This window comes from Acinonyx jubatus, chromosome B3 (genome assembly GCF_027475565.1).
Source record: "Acinonyx jubatus isolate Ajub_Pintada_27869175 chromosome B3, VMU_Ajub_asm_v1.0, whole genome shotgun sequence".
Lineage (NCBI taxonomy): Eukaryota > Metazoa > Chordata > Mammalia > Carnivora > Felidae > Acinonyx > Acinonyx jubatus.
In genome coordinates this window covers 448,766-469,003 of record NC_069386.1, presented here as the reverse complement: position 1 = coordinate 469,003, position 20,238 = coordinate 448,766, and the positions used below count along the sequence as shown (strand labels likewise).

At 59.5% G+C, this 20,238-nt stretch overlaps 1 protein-coding gene across 5 annotated transcripts; it reads right to left on the bottom strand.

The window, feature by feature from the left end:
* Positions 1-88: 88 nt before the first annotated feature.
* CIB2 (calcium and integrin binding family member 2) lies at positions 89-17,815 on the bottom strand. Of its 5 annotated transcripts, none has more exons than XM_027068312.2 (7): positions 17,588-17,815; positions 13,249-13,283; positions 11,948-12,064; positions 5,183-5,294; positions 3,360-3,456; positions 860-1,055; positions 89-670 (listed from the first exon to the last, which is right to left on the bottom strand). In XM_027068312.2, exons 1-7 carry the CDS (start codon positions 17,636-17,638, stop codon positions 649-651), a joined length of 630 nt encoding a protein of 209 aa, XP_026924113.1. In that variant the 5' UTR covers positions 17,639-17,815; the 3' UTR covers positions 89-648. The 5 variants fall into 5 exon arrangements, with proteins under 5 accessions (XP_026924113.1, XP_026924110.1, XP_014942419.1 ...); XM_027068309.2 differs by having other exon boundaries at positions 3,309-3,456; positions 17,588-17,811; XM_015086933.3 differs by lacking the exon at positions 11,948-12,064 and having other exon boundaries at positions 3,309-3,456; positions 17,588-17,807.
* Between the last annotated feature and the right edge of the window lie 2,423 nt (positions 17,816-20,238).

Below are 20,238 nucleotides of genomic sequence, written 5' to 3'. Positions count from 1 at the left end.
CTTGACCCTGAGGTGACGCGCTGGCCGTGGGATTTCAAGGGTCAGGAGAAAGGGGCCACTGAGCACGTCCTAATGATGGCAGGCAGAGCACAGGGACGCAAAAGCGCTTTACTCCCAGAAGTTCACCAGTGTGTGGACAGCACGCACCAGTGAGGATTCTGTCTCGGGGAATTCTGTCTCGGTGCCCAGAGCCGGGGACAGGGATGGAGCCCTCTGCCCAGCGTCCACACAGCTTCACACTGGGTTCTGGAGAAAGACCATGCAGCTCATAAAACCTTGGTCTCTTTCATTTTTCACTTTGCCCTGGGCGACCAGGACGCCTGCCCAGCACCGGGACGCGTCTGTATCCCCTGCCCCGCGAGGCCTGTGCCTTCCCCCCTCGGTGCAGCCATTTCCGGCGGGGAGAAGATGAGGGTCTGGGGAGCTTGGGGGGGACGGAGGAGGGCCTGTGGTGGGGTCTGGGGTCTGGGAAGGGCCCTGCCCTCACACCCCCCTTCCCTGGTTAAGGATTTTTTTGCTGAAAGGGCCAAGGAAATGTTGGTATGACCCTAGAGGCCACAGCGTCTTTTCCGGGCAGCTTGGAGGTCACTCGTATAGACAGCAGAGCCAGAGGGTCAGCTTCTGGGCCCCGCACCCTCAGCAGTGTCCTCAGATCCGGATGTGGAAGGTGCTAGAAAGAGAGGAGGGCTGTCTGGGTGAGGGCCCCTCAGTGGAACGCCAACAGGCCCCTGGCCCGTGCTGGACAGTCCCTTAGGGAGGGTGCAGAGGATACAACTGAGCAACCCCAAGGACAGGCAGAAAGCTGGACACCCAGCTGTCCCCAGGACCCCAGCCCCCAGCCACGGCCGCAGGGCCACACCTGAGGAAGTCGGGGGCCTTGGCGATCATGTCCTCAAAGTCGGCGAAGCCCAGCTTGCCGTCCCCGTCCAGGTCGGCCTCCTCGATGACCTTGTCGCACACGAGCACCACCTCGTCCTCGTCCAGCTCAGACTTGGTGAGCCGGGCCAGCGTCCGCGTTAGGTCCTCCTTGCAGATGAAGTTGTCTGTGTTGAAGTCTGGGGGCGGGTGGAGGTGCTCAGGCCAGGGGTCCCGCCCGGCACCCCATGGCCCTCAGCCCGTTCACACTCCAGGGCCCCCAGACCCTGTGCCCAGCCGACGGGGGCCACGGGGGCACAAGACGAACACCACATCCTCCAAGTCAACATCTATGACCCTGTTGAGTCCCCACAATGGCCACAGGTACAAACCTGGTCTGAGACACTTCAGAGTCTGAATCTGAGGCTTGTGGGGACACCAGGACCTCCCGGCCGCACTCCACAGCAGGCCCTGTGCCCCCCCCTGGAGCGGAGGAAACTGAGGCCCAGAAAGGCCAAGTGACTGAATCCAGGTCTGAGGGTGGCTTGGAGGGGGAACTGGCCGCCAGCCGAGCCTGTTGGCCAGTAAGCACACCCTTCCCTAAACTGCACCCTGCAGCCTCCCGCAGGTGCCCCCCCCCCACCCCCCTGCACCGCCCGGCACCACGGGCATCAGGACTCAGAAGCCCTTCGGAGGGAGGCCCAGGCTGGCCATTGTGCACAGAGCCGGGCACATGGTTTGATTCTGCTGCCCACAGCACAGCCGCACAGCTCAGAGAGGCATGTGATCACGGCAGTGACCCCGACATGGGCCCCAGTCTCCAGCCTAGCTCCCAGATGTCTGCCCTTCTTCCGCCCAGACTGTCCCCCACTTGTCTGTCCTGCAAATTCCCGTTGGTCCTTCAAGTTTCAGCTCAAACACCACCTTCAGGGGGCTTTCTAGACCTCCGGGCTCCTCCTGCTGAGCCCCCTGCACGGGCCGCACCCAGACGCTGACAGTGATGAAGAGTGTGGCTGCTGGGGGGACATCACGTGTTCCGCCTCATGCCCCCCCTCACCCCCCACCAAACACAAGCTGATTGGCAGGTCCAGCAGAGTCCCCATTGTGCAAGGATGAAGCACTGGGGTCCTGCAGTGACATCCCCGGTCAGCACTGGACCCCGGCGTCTTGCCACGTGCCCACAGCACCGCCTCTGGGACAGGCAGGGGTGGGACTCATCTCTGCCCCACAGGGGCGCCCAGCAAGCCCTGTGCAGATGTGCGGGCTGTTGGCTGGATTCCTGTGCCCGTTTCACGTGCACAGGCTGAGGCGGGGGGGGGGGTGTGTGTGTGTGTGTGACCCTCGCTGGAAGTCAGGTCCTGATTCTCCCCAGCACCAAACCCCCTCTGTCCAGAAGCAGGGCAGCAAGGGGCCTGCCCCTCCTGCCCGGCTGCACCCCCACCCCCCGGCTGGCAGACAACAGCCTTCCCCAGGAGCGATGTCGGGGCCCTGGGACTGGAGGGTAGACCAGCTGCTGTCTTTCTGATGTGCGCACGCAGGGGTGCATGCGTGGACCCAGACCAGGCCTCTGAAATGGGCAAGCTGACTACAACAAAGTGAAAAAGCCTGAGAGGCCCAGGAGCCACCAGCTGATCAAAGGTGCTGAGACAGGAGGTCTGCCCACGGCTCCTCTGGTCCACGATGGGTCCCAGCCCCGCCCTGGGCCTCAGTGTTCCCATGAGGACCACTGGCCCTGGGCAGGCCCAGCTCATGAGGTTCTCTCCTCTGGGGGACCAGCGCCCTCTGGTGGCCGTGTGACCACTGTCATAGGCTGGGCTGGGGTGAGAAGTCAGGCCGTCCACCTCCACCTCCAGGGGGTGGGTGGGGGCGCCTGGGAACCTCTCTGCCTGGCAGAGGCGCCCTCCCCCGCCCCTGGTCCCCTGGTCTCCAGTTCACACCTCTAGGACGCTCAGTGACCTCTCCAGAGCCCAGAAGTGTCCTGACCTACCTGGAACCCTGCAGTGGACCCGTAGTCCTGGGCACCAGATTCAAACTCCTTGGCTGGCTCCTCACAGCCTGTCCTGTGACCTCCCTGGGCTCACACCACCTGGGTGCGTCTCACCTCCTCAAGCCTGGCACATCCTTGTCATTCCCTCCACTGGGCACGCCCACCCCCACTTGTCCTATCCAGGGACACCCCCCCGCCCCCAGGGAGCCAGGACCTCCCTCCCCCCCAGGACCCCTGGTGTCCTCACACACTATCTTTCCCCACAGGTCAGGCACTCTCCCGGGGTCCCTGAGCACCCCACCACCAGCAGCGCACAGCCCGAGGGGAGCACCCAACCACCAGCACGCAGCCCCTGAGGGGAGCACCCCCACCACCAGCACGCAGCCCGAGGGGAGCACCCCCACCACCAGCACGCAGCCCCTGAGGGGAGCACCCCCACCACCAGCACGCAGCCCGAGGGCCCTACCGTAGATCTTGAAGGCATAGTTTGCCTTGAGCTCACGGGGAGCCGACTCACAGAGCACGGAGAACATGTCCACAAAGTCGTTGAAGGTGAGGTTGCCCTCGCCATCCTCTGAAAAAGCCTCTACGATCCTTTCCTTGAAGGGGTTCTCCTGGAGGAAACAGCCACAGTGGTTGTGTGGGTGCAGGGTGACCCTGGACGAGTGACCTGACCCCGAGCAACCCTCCACCCCGTCCCACCCGCAAAGTGGGAACCGCCACACCTGCGCGACTGGTTTGTGAGGGCAGACAAAGCACGGAAGGTGTGGATGCCAGTCCAGGCACCGCACTTCGTGTCCCACCCATCGCTCAGACCTGCACGGAGCAGGGCCAAGGTGTGCGCCCCACTGCCCCAAGGGGTGCACAGGGGTGCCTGCCACCATGGGGAGGAGAAGAGGAGGCCCAGGGCGCAGGCAGCCCTCGGCTATGCGAGGTCAGGCCAGGGTCCTGCCGGGCAGAAGTGGGGCCCCAAAGGCTCGGAGAAATGAGCCTGGACAAGCAGCCAGACCCCAGGCCTCGATCAGCTCCAGGGGGGCCCCTCCTCCGGGGAGCCACACCCGACTCCTCCCTCTGATCCCAGGTCTCTGGGGGCTCATGTTTCCTGGAGCCCCCACCCTAGCCCCCACTCTGTGCTGAGCCCAGGAGGCTCTGGAACAGCCGAGGGGCTGCTGCCAGACTGCCCACCCCTCCAGGTACCCTCTGAGCCGTGGCCAGGCCGGTGCCTCACTACCCCTTGGGACAGAGGCGCCGGAGTGGATGCCACGTGGTGCCCTGACCCCGGGAACACACACCCAAGGGCTGGCAGGGGCTGCTGGCAGAGTTGCACAGCTGTGTGGAGTTGTGCCCCGAAAGCCAACCTTCCCTACTGTGGGACTGCCCTCGACGTACTACAGGCAAGGAGCTTGTGAAATGAAACCTTCGTGTCAAACACCCATGTGGTGTGGCGTCCAGCAGGTACAACCTCACCTGGGAACATGCTGCAAAACAGAATCTTAGTGCCCACCTGCTGGCCCAGACCGGCTGACCTTGACCTGCTGGCCCTGACCTGCTGACCCACACCTACTGGCTCAGACCTGCTGACCCACACATGCTGGCTCTGACCTGCTGGCCCTGACCCTGACCTCCTGACCTTGACCCGCTGCCCCAGACATGCTGACCTTGACCTGCTGACCCATACCTGGTGGCTCTGACCTGCTGACCCTGACCCTGACCTCCTGACCCTGACCTCCTGACCCTGACCTGCTGACCCACACCTGCTGGCTCTGACCTGATGGCCCTGACACTGACCTCCTGGCCCAGACCTGCTGACCTTGACTTGCTGGCTCAGACCTGCTGACCCTGACCTGCTGGCCTTGACCTGTTGGCCCTGACCTGCTCACCCAGACCTGCTGGCCCAGACCTTCCGACCTTGACCCGCTGACCCTTACCTCCTGGCCCAGACCTGCTGGCCCTGACAAGATCTGCAGGCAGCCCTGTGCACGTTCAAGTCTGAGAAGTGATGGTGTGGATAGCCGTGCTAGAGAGGCTAATGCCAGACAGGGAGACAGAGGAATCTAGAAAAGCAGACATAAGGTCGGCCATGCACAGATGACCAGCCGTGTCACAAAGGGGCAAGCAGGTGACACAGACTATAGGGCAGCACTGACCACCCGTATGCAGTCCCCACACGTGTGGCTCATTTATTCAGAGAGTACAGGGGAGGAAACAGGCACAGAGAGGTCCAGTGATCCTCTCAGGACCACACAGCCACCAAGGGCAGAGCCGGCTTCCACCAGGTCTGGGTGCCTCCGCTGCCTGCCCCCCAGCCCACCTGCCCAGCAGCAGCGGCCTCTGTCGTACCCGGAGCTCTGGCATCTGGATGATGAGGCTCATGGGCACGTGGACGATGGGGCTCTTCCTATAGTCCATGGGGACGAGGTTGGGGGCCAGCTCGTAGAACCGTGCGTGCAACCTGCGAGGGAGGCAGAGGGAAAGAGCTGGGCGGGGGGGGGTGTGTGCATCCCCTGAGTCCCCCTCAGCCGATGCTGCCCCACCTGCACCCAGCCCCCCGCTCCGCACAGGCCCCCTTGCCTTGCTCTGAGCGCAGGAAGTGGGGCCTGGGGGGGGGGGCAGCAGGCCCCCATGCTGATAACAGGGTCGTGTCCCCCACCCCCAGGTCTCCGTGTTCCCCCTCTGGGCCCCATAAAGGCCTTCTGTATGCCAGCGGTGTTGCCCCATTAATTCTGCCCCCGGCTGTGCACACAGGTGAGCTGCGCCCCCCAGCTCTCAGCGTGGCAAACCGAGGCCTCAAGAGGTTAAGAGCCGTCTGTCCAGGGCCACACAACTGGAAGTACGAGGGACGTGGCTGGAACGAAGGCCTGGAGATCCAGGGCATTTACCCCTCCTCCCCAGTCCTTAAGCTGTCGAGCCCCGGCCGTTTGCTGCTGGGTCCCAAGCAGGCTCCAAGGGTTGGGTCTCTGGAATAGCCACCGGCAGCCCTCACGCCCACAGGCAGGCCCTGCCAGGGCCCCAGTCACTCCCACCTCCCGCCCTGCCGGCAGCCCGGTCAGTGCTCAGGTGGCCCCAGGACACAAGCTGGCCTGAACGACCCGAGGACCCTCCAGGGTGTGGGACCTCCTTGCCGCTAGCTCACGGGGAGGCCCATCCTCCATTATTCAGTCCTCTTCGGCCCCTAACATCCGGGAGAATAGCCCCCAAGTCCCGCCCCACACAAATGCAGCTCAGGTCAGATGAAATCGTGTCCAAGACGTGCTGCCAGATGGGGGGACGAGTTCAGGGGGCACCGACCAGGGGCTGAGGCGGGTGACCCACCCAACGGGGGGCCTAGGACTCTTGGGAATTGGACCAAAGCACCCCCAGAGCCCCCGCCCTGCCTGGCCCACTCCCCTAAAGCCAGTGTTCTAAGTGGCTGGCCCACAGACACACCCCAGGCCCCTGCAACAGGCCCGCAGCCCTCTCTGGCCAAGCACTTTACTACCCGCCCGGTGCACACGTAACACCAGCCCCGTTTAGCGAGTCCTCACTCTGTGCCAGGCTCTGGGTCGATTCCCCCGTGTGGATGACTCCGTTTAATCCCTCAACCACCTTGGGAGGTGGATGCTGGTGTCTCTATCAGGCCGCCCTGGCTCCACACCGGCGGGGTGAACGCAGAGCAAAACGCCATGAGGCCACTGCCCCAGCCACAAGTCCCCACGACCGTCCCGGAATCGCACAGAAGCGCCACCACTGGGAAACACAGGGCTGGAGGGAAATCCCAAAGCCCGACCCTCCTCAGCAGATACCCGAGTGACAGCATGGGGCCAGGACTCTCCGCCAGGGGCATTCAAGGGCTATCTTCGCTCTCGCTCTCCGAGTTGAGGAAAAACCTGTCCTTGTTTACTGTCCCCAAACACAGAACCAGCACACTTGCATATCACAATTTACACAGCTGGCTTCGCGTTCTTGACAGACATGCTAAACTTCTGTTACATTTCACCCTGCCCTTGACCTTTGACATGTGGGGTGTGATGCTGGGTGCCGTGGGCATTGCCCTCCGCCTCCAAAGGCATGCAGGGTGGCCGCGGCACGAGCCACATGGCAGACTGAGGTCGGACCCCCACGGACCTCCCCATCAGCGAATGGGGGCTGTCCTGCTGTCCTCACACTTGCGGGGTCAGGGAGGATGGCATTAGCAAGGCCACCTGGCCCTCAGCTGCCTGCCCGCCAGGGGCACCCCACCAGGAAGGTGGGGAGAGGGCCGAGCGCTGGCAGATTGCGGTGTCCCCTGGGGCGGGAGGGCCGACTCCTGCCCTGACGCCAGGACTAAGGTGACCCTGCTATTTTATTTACTTATTTTTTCTAAGCCAAACTCAGAATTTGGAAGGCTGAATCACTGTGGGGAAACCGAACAGTCACCCCGTCCCAGTACAGGGCATGCTGGCCCTGTCCTAAGACCCCGGGGCACAAGTCACACCTGTGCTGCTTCAAGTCCCCGGAGCACGGAGCAGTCGGGGAGGCGCCTCCCCGTTCATTTTAGAAACCGAGTAAGAACCTTGCTCGCAGAACCCGACGGGTGGCATCCAAAAGGGACCAACGACGCGCACACAGATGCAAAACTCTTATGAAATATTGGTAAATCAAGTCCCACGGTATTGAGAGAGTGACACATTCAGACCGTGTAGGATTTAAGCCAGGAATACGCCGTTGGACTAACCCTTCGAAAATCTGTGACTACGAATCATATTAATCGGCAAAAAAAATTGTTTTGTCAAGTTGGTAGCTACAGTTATGACCTGACGGGTGTATGGACACAGGAAAAAAGGCCAAAATGTGCACCACACATTTACACTGTTGGCCCCTGCGAGTTGGGGGGCAGATAGGAGCGAGAAGAAGGGGCCAGCTTTCACTTGTCACTTCACCTGCTCCCAAACTGCTTGAATTTTTAAAGTAGTCACTAAAATATAAATATTTTTAAGTAGTAATTTTATCAATAATAAAGCTTAAAATCCTCAGTAAAACAGAAACAAAGGGATGCTCTACCCCAAATCAACACCCCACACCACACCAGAGCCATCCCCAGAAAAGCCGGAGGCCGCCTATCACCACCGCTACACGGCATCACCCCGTGACCGCTGGCCACGGTGGTCAGTACAGGAAGAGACGGTATATTTAAATATTGGAAAGGAGGAGAATTATTATTTGCCAGAAAACCAAAAATAATCAGTTAAAAAACTATTTGAATGAGAAAGGGCTCAGTAGCCCTTCTGCACAAAATAGTTTTCTTTTTTTTAATGTTTTATTTATTTTTGAGACAGAGACAGAGACAGAGAGGGAGACACAGAATCCGAAGCAGGCTCCAGGCTCTGAGTTGTCAGCACAGAACCCAACAAGGGGCTCGAACCCACGAACCATGAGGTCATGACCGGAGCCGAAGTCAGATGCTTAACTGACTGAGCCACCCAGGTGCCCTCAAAATAGTTTTCTATGTACCAGCATCAGCCTATTCGAAAATAAGATATAAAAGAACTAAATCACAATAGGAAAAAAAAATCATCCCCCCCAACAACAACTAAGTATGAAAACCAAGTGTGTAAAAAGATGTAAAGTATCTGGGTGGCAAGGTAAGTGCCTCTATTTCCTGTCTCCACATTTCTGCCAAATGAAGACGATCCTAACTGAAACCTGCAGCGGTTTGTTTGAGAACTTGCCGACCACAATCAAAAAGAATGAAATCTTGCCTTTTGCAACTACGTGGATGGAACTGGGGGGATTATGCTAGTCAGTCAGCGAAAGACAAACATCATATGACTTCACTCATATGAGGACTTTAAGAGACAAGACAGATGAACAGAAGGGAAGGGAAGCAAAAATAATACAAAAACAGGGAGGGGGACAAAACAGAAGAGGTTCATAAATATGGGAAACAAACTGAGGGTTACTAGAAGGACTGTGGGAGGGGGGATGGGCTAAATGGGGAAGGGGCATTAAGGAATCTACTCCTGAAATCATTGCTTCGCTATATACTAACTTGGATGTAAATTTAAAAAAATAATTAAATTAGAAAACGAAACAAAGAACTTGCCGACCAGATTCAAAAGTCTGTGTGAAAGCACCAGGTGGGAGGGGGGGAGGGCCTGAAAGAGGGCACCCGGGGGGGGGGGAGCGTCTGCCCCTCAGCTGTGAGAACAGAGTCTGAGGGGACAGCCGGTCACCTCGCGGACCCGAGCGGCACAGACACAGCGCAGCACGGGTGTGAGGACAGTCCACGACAAAGAGCATTTGAAATCACTGGGAGAAGCGGATTCTTCTGGAAGTCGCAGTCTGGTTGGTGGTCCGCATTTGGGCTCAGCACTCACGTACATATAATTAAATTAAATTGAAACAGTAATCCAAACTTTGGCTGCCAAAACTTACAAATGAAAACAGGACAGGAAAAGTCTGGACTGGCCCCGGGCCAATGAGCGGCGGTTCCTGCAGAGTCCCCCTAAAGCCACCACTGTGCGGGTGGGCCCGACTGTGGGCTAGAACCCCGGGGCAGTCAGTAAATGACGGGGGGCGGGGGGGGGGGAAACGGAAGACAAAGATGCAACGGCCAGCGTGACTGAGGAAGGAGGGAGATGGGACCTCACGCAGGGCAGCTGGCAGAGCAAATGGTTCAAAAGCGCTCTCAGGGGTGGGGGGCAATTTAGCAGTAAAAATCAAAAGCCTTAAGAATATCTATACCCAGAAAGAGAGAGAGAGAGAGAGAGAGAGAGAGAGAGAGAGAGAGAGAAAAAGAAAGGTCTATACCTTTCAATTCAGAAATCTGTTAGGAACTTATCCCAGGGGTGCCCAGGTGGCTCAGTCAGTTAAGCGGCCGACTTCTGCTTAGGTCATGGTCTCACGGTTCGTAGGTTCGAGGCCCCCCCGTCGGCCTCTGTGCTGACAGCTCAGAGCCTGGAGCCTGTTTCCGATTCTGTGTCTCCCTCTCTCTCTGTCCTTCCCCCGCTCATACTCTGTCTCTCTTTCTCTCAAAAATAAATAAACGTTAAAAAAAAGTTTAAAACAAAAAGAAGAAAAAAGAAATTTACCGCAGGGGTGTGGGGCACAGCCATGCTGTCACAAGACTAATTACAATGGCTGAAAACCTACACGTCCAGCCAAATGAATTAAGGATGTGGCAAGATCATGTTTTTAAACCTATTTTTAGAGTTTGCTTAAGGAAAAGCAATTTTAAGCACATTATAAAACAACATGAGACACATTTTTGATAAACACACACAGAGGAAAAACACTGACACGATACACAGCAAAACATCAACGCTCATCACCGCCAAGTGATGGGGTTACAGGTAATTTTCGTCTTCTCTCGACTGGCTTTATTTCTGATTTTCTTTTAATGTTTATTTACTTACTTTGAGAGAGAGAGAGAGAGAGAGAGAGAGTGAGCAGGGAGGGGCAGAGAGATGGAGAGAGAGAATCCCAAGCAGGATCCGCACTGTCAGCACAGAGCCCGACACGGGGCTCGAACTCATGAACCGTGAGATCATGACCTGAGACAAAACCAAGAGTCAGATGCTCACCCGACTGAGCCCCCCAGGCGCCTCTGTTTTCGAATTTCTCTATGGTCATCACGTATCACATATGAAATAAAAAGCTTAATTAAAACAGAGCCCACAGAGTTTTCAGCACATTGAGAAACCAAGGTACGAAACACTGACACAGGGAAACACTCTGCGGTGCTAGCTGGAGGGCCTCTCTGCACCGGGGGGAAAGGACTCGGGTCCCCTCACCGAGGAGCACAGGCCCACGGGGGGCAGAGGGCAGTCAGAGTGCCACCTGGGACCTGCTAGGAAGAGGGCTCCGCATGAGGGTGGAAAAGGTGCACGCGAGCAACTGTATCCACCTGGTGGTGGCGGGGGGGGGGGGGGGGGGGGGGGGGACCGCCGATGGTTATCTGTGACCCAGGGCCGCTGCAAGAACCTGTGCTCGGGTTTCCTCCTCCGCACCACCCACCGGGCCAGGGCTGGGGGCAGCTCACCAGGCGGGCCGGGGCCTGGCTCTGCCAACGGCCTGCTGCACGCTGCCGAGCTGGGCTCCGGGCCTTGGTTGCCCTGCCTGGACCTGAGGTGTGAACGGCGGAGAGGGCTCACCCGGCAGGGGTGGTCAGTCCCTGGTAGGTTTCACTGGCCCTCGCTGGGGCCCAGAGAGAAGGTTGGAGAAAAGAGAAGGGGCCAAAATGGAACGGAGCTATCGTGGTTCCTCCAGGGGCCACAATCCCACGTGCTGCCTGCTCTCACCACCCGTGCCGAGGGTGCACGGGTGGGCCATAAAACCCCAAGCGGCCCGGTGTTGTGCTGAACACAGGGGCCTGCTGGGGGCAGGGGGACAGTGCAGAGACAGGGAATGACCCACAGCAGGCGCTCCATCCCCCGCCCCCTCCTCCTGACATGACCACTTTGCAGAAAAAGCACCGGGTCTGGTCCCTTGGGTCCCCAGTGAGTGTTAACACAGTGGCAGAGCCTGAATGAACCAGGGACGGGACAAGCAGGAAGGGGCATCCAGCTGCCAGAAGGGATCCTACCCGTGTCTGGACCCCAGGCCCGGCCTGGGCTCTGGGTAGAGCTACAGAGGCTGGGGTGCTGAAGGGTTCAGAGTTGGGCAGGCCAGGACTGCGGGGCATCCCCCCATCTGCCTGGGGCTCGTCACTTGCCAGGGGACAAGGGACACCCCAAAGACCTACCACGTTTAGTCTAATGCCTGGCCTTCGTGCCACGTGCCCGTACCATGGGCAACCTTGCTGCTCTCAGTGAGACCACTGGAGGTAGGCATGGGGTGAAGCAGGCCTGTGTCCTTGGCCCTGCTGCTCCTAGCCTGGAATGTTCTCTCATGGCCTTCTTCACCCACGTGGTCTTCAAGCGCTCACTGGGGGCTACCAGGTGCTGTGCCCAATTACGGGGCGGGGAGGCTGGGGCCCGGCTGACTGCGACTTCAGGGGGAGCCAAGCACATGAGCCAGGAGCCCCTGGAGCATCCAGGACACTATACGAGCAGTGACACAGGGGACACGAGCAGGACACATGAGCTGGGGTGGCATGGACGACCACGGAGGTGGGTCTGGAAGGGGGCACGGGAACGAGGTGGGTACCAGAGGTGAAGAAGGGGCCGCCGGGCGGCGGAGACAAGCTTTCGCTGCCAGAGCAGGAATGGGCACGGGCCTCGGAGGACGAGCAGCCGGGGTGTGGCCTCTCCAGAGGCGGGGGCCCTGCACAGAGGATGAGCATGGTGAGGCTTCAGTGAGGGTCCGTGCCCAGGACGCCACCGGCAACGGCTGTCGTTATGGCTCTGAGGGCCACCCCGTCCAGACGGGGACCCCACCCCACACCTCATTCAAGTCACAGACCAAATCCCACTGTGCAAACGCCGCGCCCTGGTGCTCCCGCCTCTCGGCCCTGCCATGAGGTAAGTGTCCCCGCCCCCACTTTACAGAAGAAGCGAGGCTCGAAGCTTGCCCGGGGCCACAGAGCTAGGACGCGGGAGTAGGGCCCAGGTCTGCTGATGCCACAGCCGGGGCTCTGCCCGTCACCCCACCTCTCCAAGGTGGAGAAGTGGGGACCCCTGTCTACCCGGGGGCAGGCTGAAGAGTGTCCGGGGCAGAGGGGAAAGGCGGAGGGAGCTGCCCGTGTGAGCGGAGTGGTCAGGACAGTGACAAAGCACAGCTCGCCTGGGAAGCTGCTACAGGCTCTAGCCCCAGCCCGCCCATCGGCCTCCGGTGAAAGCGGTCCTGTGACCTCGCTAGCTTTTAACGCCACCTGGTAGCTCAGGCACAGGGCCCGTGAGGGGCCGGGCCTGGCATCCTGTGGGTCGTGCTCACTGCCTGGGCCTGGGGCTCCAAGGCTGCCAACCCCCTTCATCTCTTCCCTCAGAGCCCGCCTCCTCCATCCCAAAGAAAGGAGTTGTCCCAGAAAGGGAAGAGCCCCTGGCAGGCAGCTCAGGCATGCTGGGGGCATGCAGGCCAGGCCCTTGACTTCTGGGCCTCCCAGGGCAGAGGGACATCAGGGCTGGAGCCAGAGGGCATTTTCAGGGACCCCGAGTCTGACAGATCTCCGGACACGGTCAAATAAACAGCAAGGGGCCTGGAGTCAGAGGCCAGGTCTTCAGGCCCCACAACCAAGTAGGGACAAAAGGTTTTCCTGTTACAAGGTCGCAGGGAGGATAAAATGAAAACGTGCCTGAAACGGCCCCCCAAAGAGCCGGGCACGCAAGACGGAGACACTTGATTCCTGGCAGAAGTGTCTGGGCGCCGGGCGGGGTGGAAAGTTCTCCAGTTCACAGCGGCCTGCGCTTGGCTCCCGACAGGCAGATGCCCCCCTCGGTCCCAGCCCATGCAGCCAGCCCACGCGAGGTGCCCGGCCCAGCTCCAGCGGGCAAACTGCAGGCCACACTTACTTGAGGATGTCCTTCTTATTGAAGAAGGTGCAGTCCTGTGAAGGGAAAACACACACACAGTCCGCTGCAGGGCCCACGCCCCGCTTTCCCTCGGGACCTCTCGGGAACCGCCTCGGCCTGGGCAGAGAGCAGCCTGGTGGCCCGGAAGCCACCTCCTGAAGCTGTGGCCTGGCCCAGGGAACTGCGGCATGGTGTGGGGGTCTGTGGGGCAGCCTTGGGGGTGTGCACGCACAGGCGGGGGGACGAGCCGGAGGTGGATGGCACTGACTTGTGGTCTGCTCTGTGGGACCGCGGGGAAAGGGGCTGGGAGACCAGTGAGGAGGTAAGGCCGGCAGGGTCTCAGCTGCAGGGGGCGCCATCCACACTGCAGCGCGAGATTGGTGCCCCGCATCGTGTGCCGTGTGTCCCAGGCACAGAGATGGAAGGTCCCGGGCACACAGGCTGGGGAAACACCGGCATCTACGTGGCATCTGAAGCCACAGGAATAGAGGGGGTCACACGGGGAGGCGGTGGAGGCCAGGTGAGCGGAAGCGAGGGGAGGAGGAGGCAGGGGGCAGCGGCTAGGACCCTCAGGGTGGGGGCAGCGCTCGGGTCCTAAGGTCGCCCAGTTATAAACTGGTCTCCGGTGTCCTGCCTTGTCTGTGTGACCTGCCTCTGTCCACGGGCCGGCCTGCCTGGTGGCGGTGGCTGTGGTGCCTGGCCACGGTGCGACGTATGGAGGCAAAAACACCCCAGGGATGAAGGGCTTTTGTGCTTATCCTGGCCCTGGCCCCCCTGCCCTCGCCGCCGTTGCCCCTGGGGATGTGCTGACCAGGGGCTCACAGCCGCGGCCCAGGCTTGCAGCCAGCCAGGCCTGCCCCGCGTGAAACCCGGAGTCCCTGGGCACCGGAGCAGCTGTGCCGCACACTCAGGAAGCCCAGAGAGGAGGCGCCCGCGGGAGGGCTGGAAAGGGGGAGCCGGTGGGAACTTCCGGGTCCCCTGCAACCCAGTCTGCCGCCCAGGAGTTAGGCCAAAGGCCCGCAGGCCGCCCTGCCCTTCTCGGACCCCAGGGACTTGTCCTAGCGGGCTAGGCTTTGCCCTAGGCAATAGCTCCTCTGCCCCCACCCTCACCAAGCTCGGAGTCCCTGTCTCCGACTCAGGCGGGGACGCGGGGACGGATTTCCTGAAGACCCTGGAGCAGGCCCCAAAGGCAGCCTAGCTGAGTCTTCAGGCACAGACCCTCCTCGGCCCCTCCCAACCTGCCTGGTGGGGATGTCGGCATAACCAGGGACAGGGAGAGGCCCTGGCCTCCCCTCTTCCCCTCTGCTCTCCTTTCTCCCATGCCCTGGGTTGAAAAGGAAATATCTGGGTCCTGACCCAAAGGCCCTACGAGCAAAAGGACCCTGGTCCCTTATCACAACCACTTACACCTGTCAACCGTCCTCAAGGTGTGGTTCCAGGACTGGCCGCACCAGTATCACCTGGGGACTTAGTGCAAATGTAGGTTCTCAGGCTCCACTCCAGACCTGCTGCACCAGAAATTCTGGGGGTGGGGCCCAGGAATCCGAATCTTTCCAAGATCCTCCACCCGCAGTGATGCTGTTGCTAAAACGAGGGCCTCAGCTCTGGAGCAGAATCACCTGGGGTGGAGCCCGGCATCAGAGTTTGCAGAGACATTCCATGACTGCAACGTGCAGCCCAGGCTGAGAACCACACCCCACCCGGTCCGTGATCACCGCAGGCCTGGTCCGTGGGGGCTCTGGTTATCCAATTTTGTTCAACCCTCGTCCCTAGCCTATGGTGGGGGGAGGGGGGAAAGGCAGGCAGGCATTATCTCCCCACTCTACAGATGGGAAAACCGAGGTTCGGTGAAGTTGAATAGCTTGCTCTAAGTTGCACACGCAGCCCAGAGGGCTGACTGCAACCTGGGGCTTTTGCTTCTGGACCGCAGTCCACAGACTGTAGAGTCCAGCCGTGACCACGTCCACTGACCGCTTCATGTCCTGCCCCGGCCGCGTACTCCACATCCAGCGCCATGGGTGCTCGACACAGGGCTCCGGGACGAGGAACAGGTCTTCCCACGTAAGCCCTCCACACGCTTCACTGGCTGCAGGATGTCTCACAACAGGCATTGGCCCTGCTTAACGGAACTTTCTCCTCGTCCTGAACACGTGGCAGCAGCTGTTTGTAGGTTTTCAACATTACCACCAAACTGCCACGAACCTGCTAACCCACTAACGTTTTGCTTTTTCTTCTGTTGACCTTGCCTGGACCTCATCCCAGGGAGGCAGCTCCTGGGGGGTGAGCGTGGCAAGTACCGTAAAGGCTTCTCAGGATTCTGGCAGTGTTGGCAGAGAATAAGGTTTCGTACTCAGATTCTAAGTGTCTTGTCTTGCCTTGGATCCTTGGGTGGAGACAGAGGAGGGGGTCCCCAGGTGAGTTACAGGGCTTGCTCTTAACTGAAAATGTGGGCTGCCTGTGAGACTTGAATGGCCAGAGGAGCAGTGGTGGGTTCTGGGGGAGGCTGGGAGCCCTGCTCTGCAGTTTGAGGGGTCTGGGAGATTGATCTGGAGGGCAGAGAAGTCTGGAAAGAAACCTGAACTTGGGAATCACTGGCACCTGAGGACTGGGGAAAGGGGGCTGTAACTGGGAGCCTGGCAGGCGTGGGGCTGGATGGAGCGCAGAGGGCGGGAGACTGGGGCTCTCAGGTTTCGTCAGCTCTCGTTCCTCCCACCCTGCCTGGCTCTGGTGGAGGAGCACAACCCAGCACTGGGACTGGCTCCCAAGTGTAACCCAACGCTAGGCTGGTGTGAGCGGAAACTCAGGCTCCCCACCCCCCATGGGGCTATGCTTCACTTCTGGGCAGGGTCCGCCTGCTTGCCTGTGCCACCCCCCAGCCTTCACCCACGTGCTCCCCTCCACCCAGACGCCTCCTTCTGGGCCTGCGGGGGCCTACCTTTCAAAGGCCCTGCTCAAGCACTGCATTCTCTCTGAATCTTGCTGAGCAAAAGTTCCCCTTCCCTCCGGGTCTTCCACGGACCACTAGTACCCTCCTTCCCTGGAGCACATCGTACTCTCATGAGGCCAAGGTTGACCTCTCCGGGACAAAGAGCACACACAGGCCCTGCCCCCAAACAAAAGCAGTGAGCCTTGGATTAAAGGATTCAAATTCCAGTTTGAGCCTGGACTGTGCCAGGCACTGAGTGGCTCCTCGGCCTTTGTCTACTCTTCCGTGAAATGGGGCTGATAATTCGCCCCATCGTGAGGATCCTAGAGGGTATCTGTTCCAATGCCTGGCACACAGCAGTGCTCCATGAATGTGGCTTCCTGGTCCTTCTCAGGGCCTCACATGGAGCTGATAACCATTATTGACGGCCAGCGTTTCCGAGGAGAAGGGGCCTCAGAGGACTCACACTTCAGGCCCATTACGAAAAGAAATGTTCACGAAGGCAACAGGCAGCCACAGGAGACACTGCCGATGTGCCTCTCTCCCACAGCACACTCCAAGCAGGCCCCCTCTGCCCAGGGGAGTCGGGCAGAGGCGTCCCAGTTGGGCCTTGAAGGATGAGGGAAATCTGAAGGGGCGTCCCAGAGCACGGGCAAAGGGAGGGAGGAAGGCCAGCGACAGCCCAGGGGTGGCTGCCGCACACAGGGCAGGGAAGGAGCCCCGGAGGCTGGCCAGGGCCCCAGCAAGTCAGGGGGCTGGGCTTCATCCTGCAACCACACAAGCCTCCCCATGGCAGAAGGGCTTCGGGGCCTCGGATCTGGGCAGTTTCCTGTCTCTGGAGGCAGCAGGTGCTAGGAGGGTCTTAGCAGGTGGCTGCTGGGGGCTGAGGGACCTTGCAGGGGGGCGTGCGAACGGGCACATGGCCTGCCTTCTTGCTCCAATTATTTCCATGCTGGGGCCAGAGGTAGAGACCCCAAACGGGTAAACAGGACACCCCCAACTTAAATCTGCCTCGGGGGCCGATACACCTCACTCCCCACCCAGACAGGCCCCCAGGTCATTTCTGCTCTGCAGAGACTCGTTCTCCTGGGCTGATTCCTGGGATCGGGGACCCTCCCTGCAGCCCACGGTTCATGACCCTCCAACTCCGTGCCAAGGTGGGCGCTGGGACAGGTGTCTGGGGAGGGGTTCGAGGCCAGCGAGGGGCCAAGAGTAAGGAGGCTAAACGGGGATGAAAAGGAACGGCTACCGCGAGGAAAGCGCTCTCAACGCAAGGGTGGGGAAACTGAGGCTGCAAGTCACATCCCAAGGTCACGCTCCTACCTGAAGGCAGGGGCAGAGTCCGAACCCAGTAACTGGCTTTGGGGGCCTCGGCTCCCGGCCAAAAGCAGGGGAGGGCGGGCGCCGGCTCACCTGGTAGTTGTCCAGCTGCTCCTCCGTGAAGATGGTCTGCTTGTTGCCCATGGCGGTCGCCGCGCCGTCGTCCGGGCGCCGAGCCCGAGCCGGCGGCCACCCGGAGGCGGGAGAGCGACCGGAGCCGGGCGGGGAGAGGCCGGGCGACCCCGCCCCGCGGTGCGGTGCGCCCACCCCGTCAGGGGGCGGCCCCTTCCCTCCGCGGGAGGTGCTGCCCGGCCTCTCCCCGCCTCACTTCCGGCTGGGCGGGGCCAGGATTGGGGCAGGGCGCAGCCGGGACCTCCAGCTGGGCGGGGCCAGGACCCCCGGCTGGGCGGGGCCAGGACTCCTGGCTCTGCGGGCCGGCCCTCCGCTGCAAAGGATGGGTCAGTGAGTTGGCCTTTCTTTGCAGGTGAGCGGACCTCTGGCCGATGCGCGGGGGGGGAGGGGTGTGTGCATCTCGGGCCCTCTGGGTTCCTTAGCGGGACAGGATTCACTAGCCTTTCTTTGCATCTTTGGCTGCACACGAGACCGAGGAGGATTTACGGGACTTACCGTATCCAGTGAAGTGTGACAAAGGGCAGGAACTTTTAAAATCTTTATTTGTTTTAGAGAGAGAGCGTGTGCGCGAGCAGGAGAGGGGGACAGAGGGAGAGAGAATCCCAAGCTGACTCCAGGCTCAGTGCAGATGGTCACTGGGCTCCATCCCACAATCCTGGGATCATGGCCTGAGCCGAAATCAAGAGGGTTCCTACACCGACTGAGCCACCCAGGCGCCTCACCTGGGACTTCTAAGCAAATGCCAAAGACCACAGCAAACAGAGCCACTGCTAAGTCCTTTCAGGAATCCCACCCATACAATGTGTTATTTCCAACCCCAGGACCGTTGATCCTACTGGCATTATCTGCATTTTATAGGTGGGGAAACAGGCTGAGAGAGGATCAGTAACACTCCAGGTCCTACAGCTGAGAAGCAGCGGGACTGGGCTGGACTCAGGTGCTGACTCAGCCTGCTGTTCCACACCTGGACTTCCATGAACTCAGCATGTTATGCTTTAAAAATAGATGGTTCCTTTCTTTAAGCACGTGGGAGGCTCCACCCCCAGAGTTTCTGATTTAGTATGTCTGGAAGGCCCAGAATGTGGGGGTCTAACAAGATCCCAGGTGTTGCTGGTGCTGCTGGCCCCGACCACACTTTGAGAATCGTCGCTGGAGGTTAGAGGCTCCAAGTTTGGCAGATTTCCCAGGTGTTTCTACATGTTCCTTTTACCTGAGGTTCCTGTTTGGGGTTTACCTAACATTTTGCCACCTTCAGGTGAGAACAGCAGCTATCAGCTAAACAGACAAGCCACCCTGTTCAAATCCAAAGAGTCACGAGAGGCGATCAGAAGGGCAGGAAGCAATCCAGAAGACGTGCGATGGGGTCTCAGCCGTGGGAAAGAAGGCAGGCTATGTGACCAGTAATTCAGAGACTGTGGAATTTTAGAGCAGAGACACCTTTGTAAGAGTCTCTCTGCACCTCCCTTTTCTCCCGTGTGAGAGAGCTGGGGAGACGGGAGCCCCCTTAGACCACACAGTCACTGTTACACGTTTCCTTCTCGTCATCTTCGACGCCACGCTGCCCATGAGCAGGCCGGAATTCAGTGTTCAGATCCTGCCCGGGTACATTGTCTAACACGCTTGCGTATTTGTGTGACATGCGCTCCATGCAGAGAAGCCAGAACCTCTGTGAAGAAGACTAGGTTTTCAGTTCTGTGATTCTGTCTTCACAACCTCGTGAAAGTTCCCTTAAAACCTCTGTGATCACTATTGCAGTGGCAATAGCGGAGGAGGCCCTCTGTCCTAAACTATTACAGCAGTGCCGTGAGGAGGGCGAGTTACAGTCCCATGTTACAGTTGAGAAAGCCTGGGCTCAGAGAGGCAGAGTGACCTGCCTGGAGCCACCCAGCAAGGAAGGGGGAACACAAAACATTTTATCCACGCCTCTTAAGTCTGTAGAGTTGGCCTTATTGCCCATTTCACAGATGAAGCAATAGTCTCAGAGAAGAGCTGCTCAGTTGGTAACAGGTGGATTTAAGTCTTGATTACACGATGATGGGAACACGGGGTTACCACTGCTTCCGGGAGCTCGACTCCTAGTCAGCCGCTGTCTTATAAATGACACGCCCCGAGAAGGTATGCCGAGAGGGAGCTGAGGGTCCCATGGGGGCGCCCGGCACTTTGCAAGCACTCATTAAACGTTGGCTTTTTCCATTTCTGACTCCTTCCATAAAGTTTAAAAGTTGGACGGAAAACGCGACGGATCAAAACCCAAGGAGTGAACTTACACAACGAAACACGAATCTCTATCCCTCTTCCCTGTCCTTCCTCCATTCTTTGTGATGAAATGTCCTTGGTCTGCAAGTAGTCTTCTACGACTTGGAGACTGAGGGGACCTCTATGACGGGGACGGAGACGCTGTCCCGGGCCAAGGCCTGGGCGGGATGTCTTCTACGGTGAAGACGCCTCCCGCAGACCCGGCCTTTGTTGTCCCGCCTCAGGGCCCCTCCTGGAACGTGCTACCACTATCTCGGCTTCTCTATCTTAGTGGCCATTCAAACCTCATTCCTCCCGGAAGTCTTATCTCTGTGTACAGAGCACTGGTCATCTTGGCCTCTCCCAAGCTGCAATTT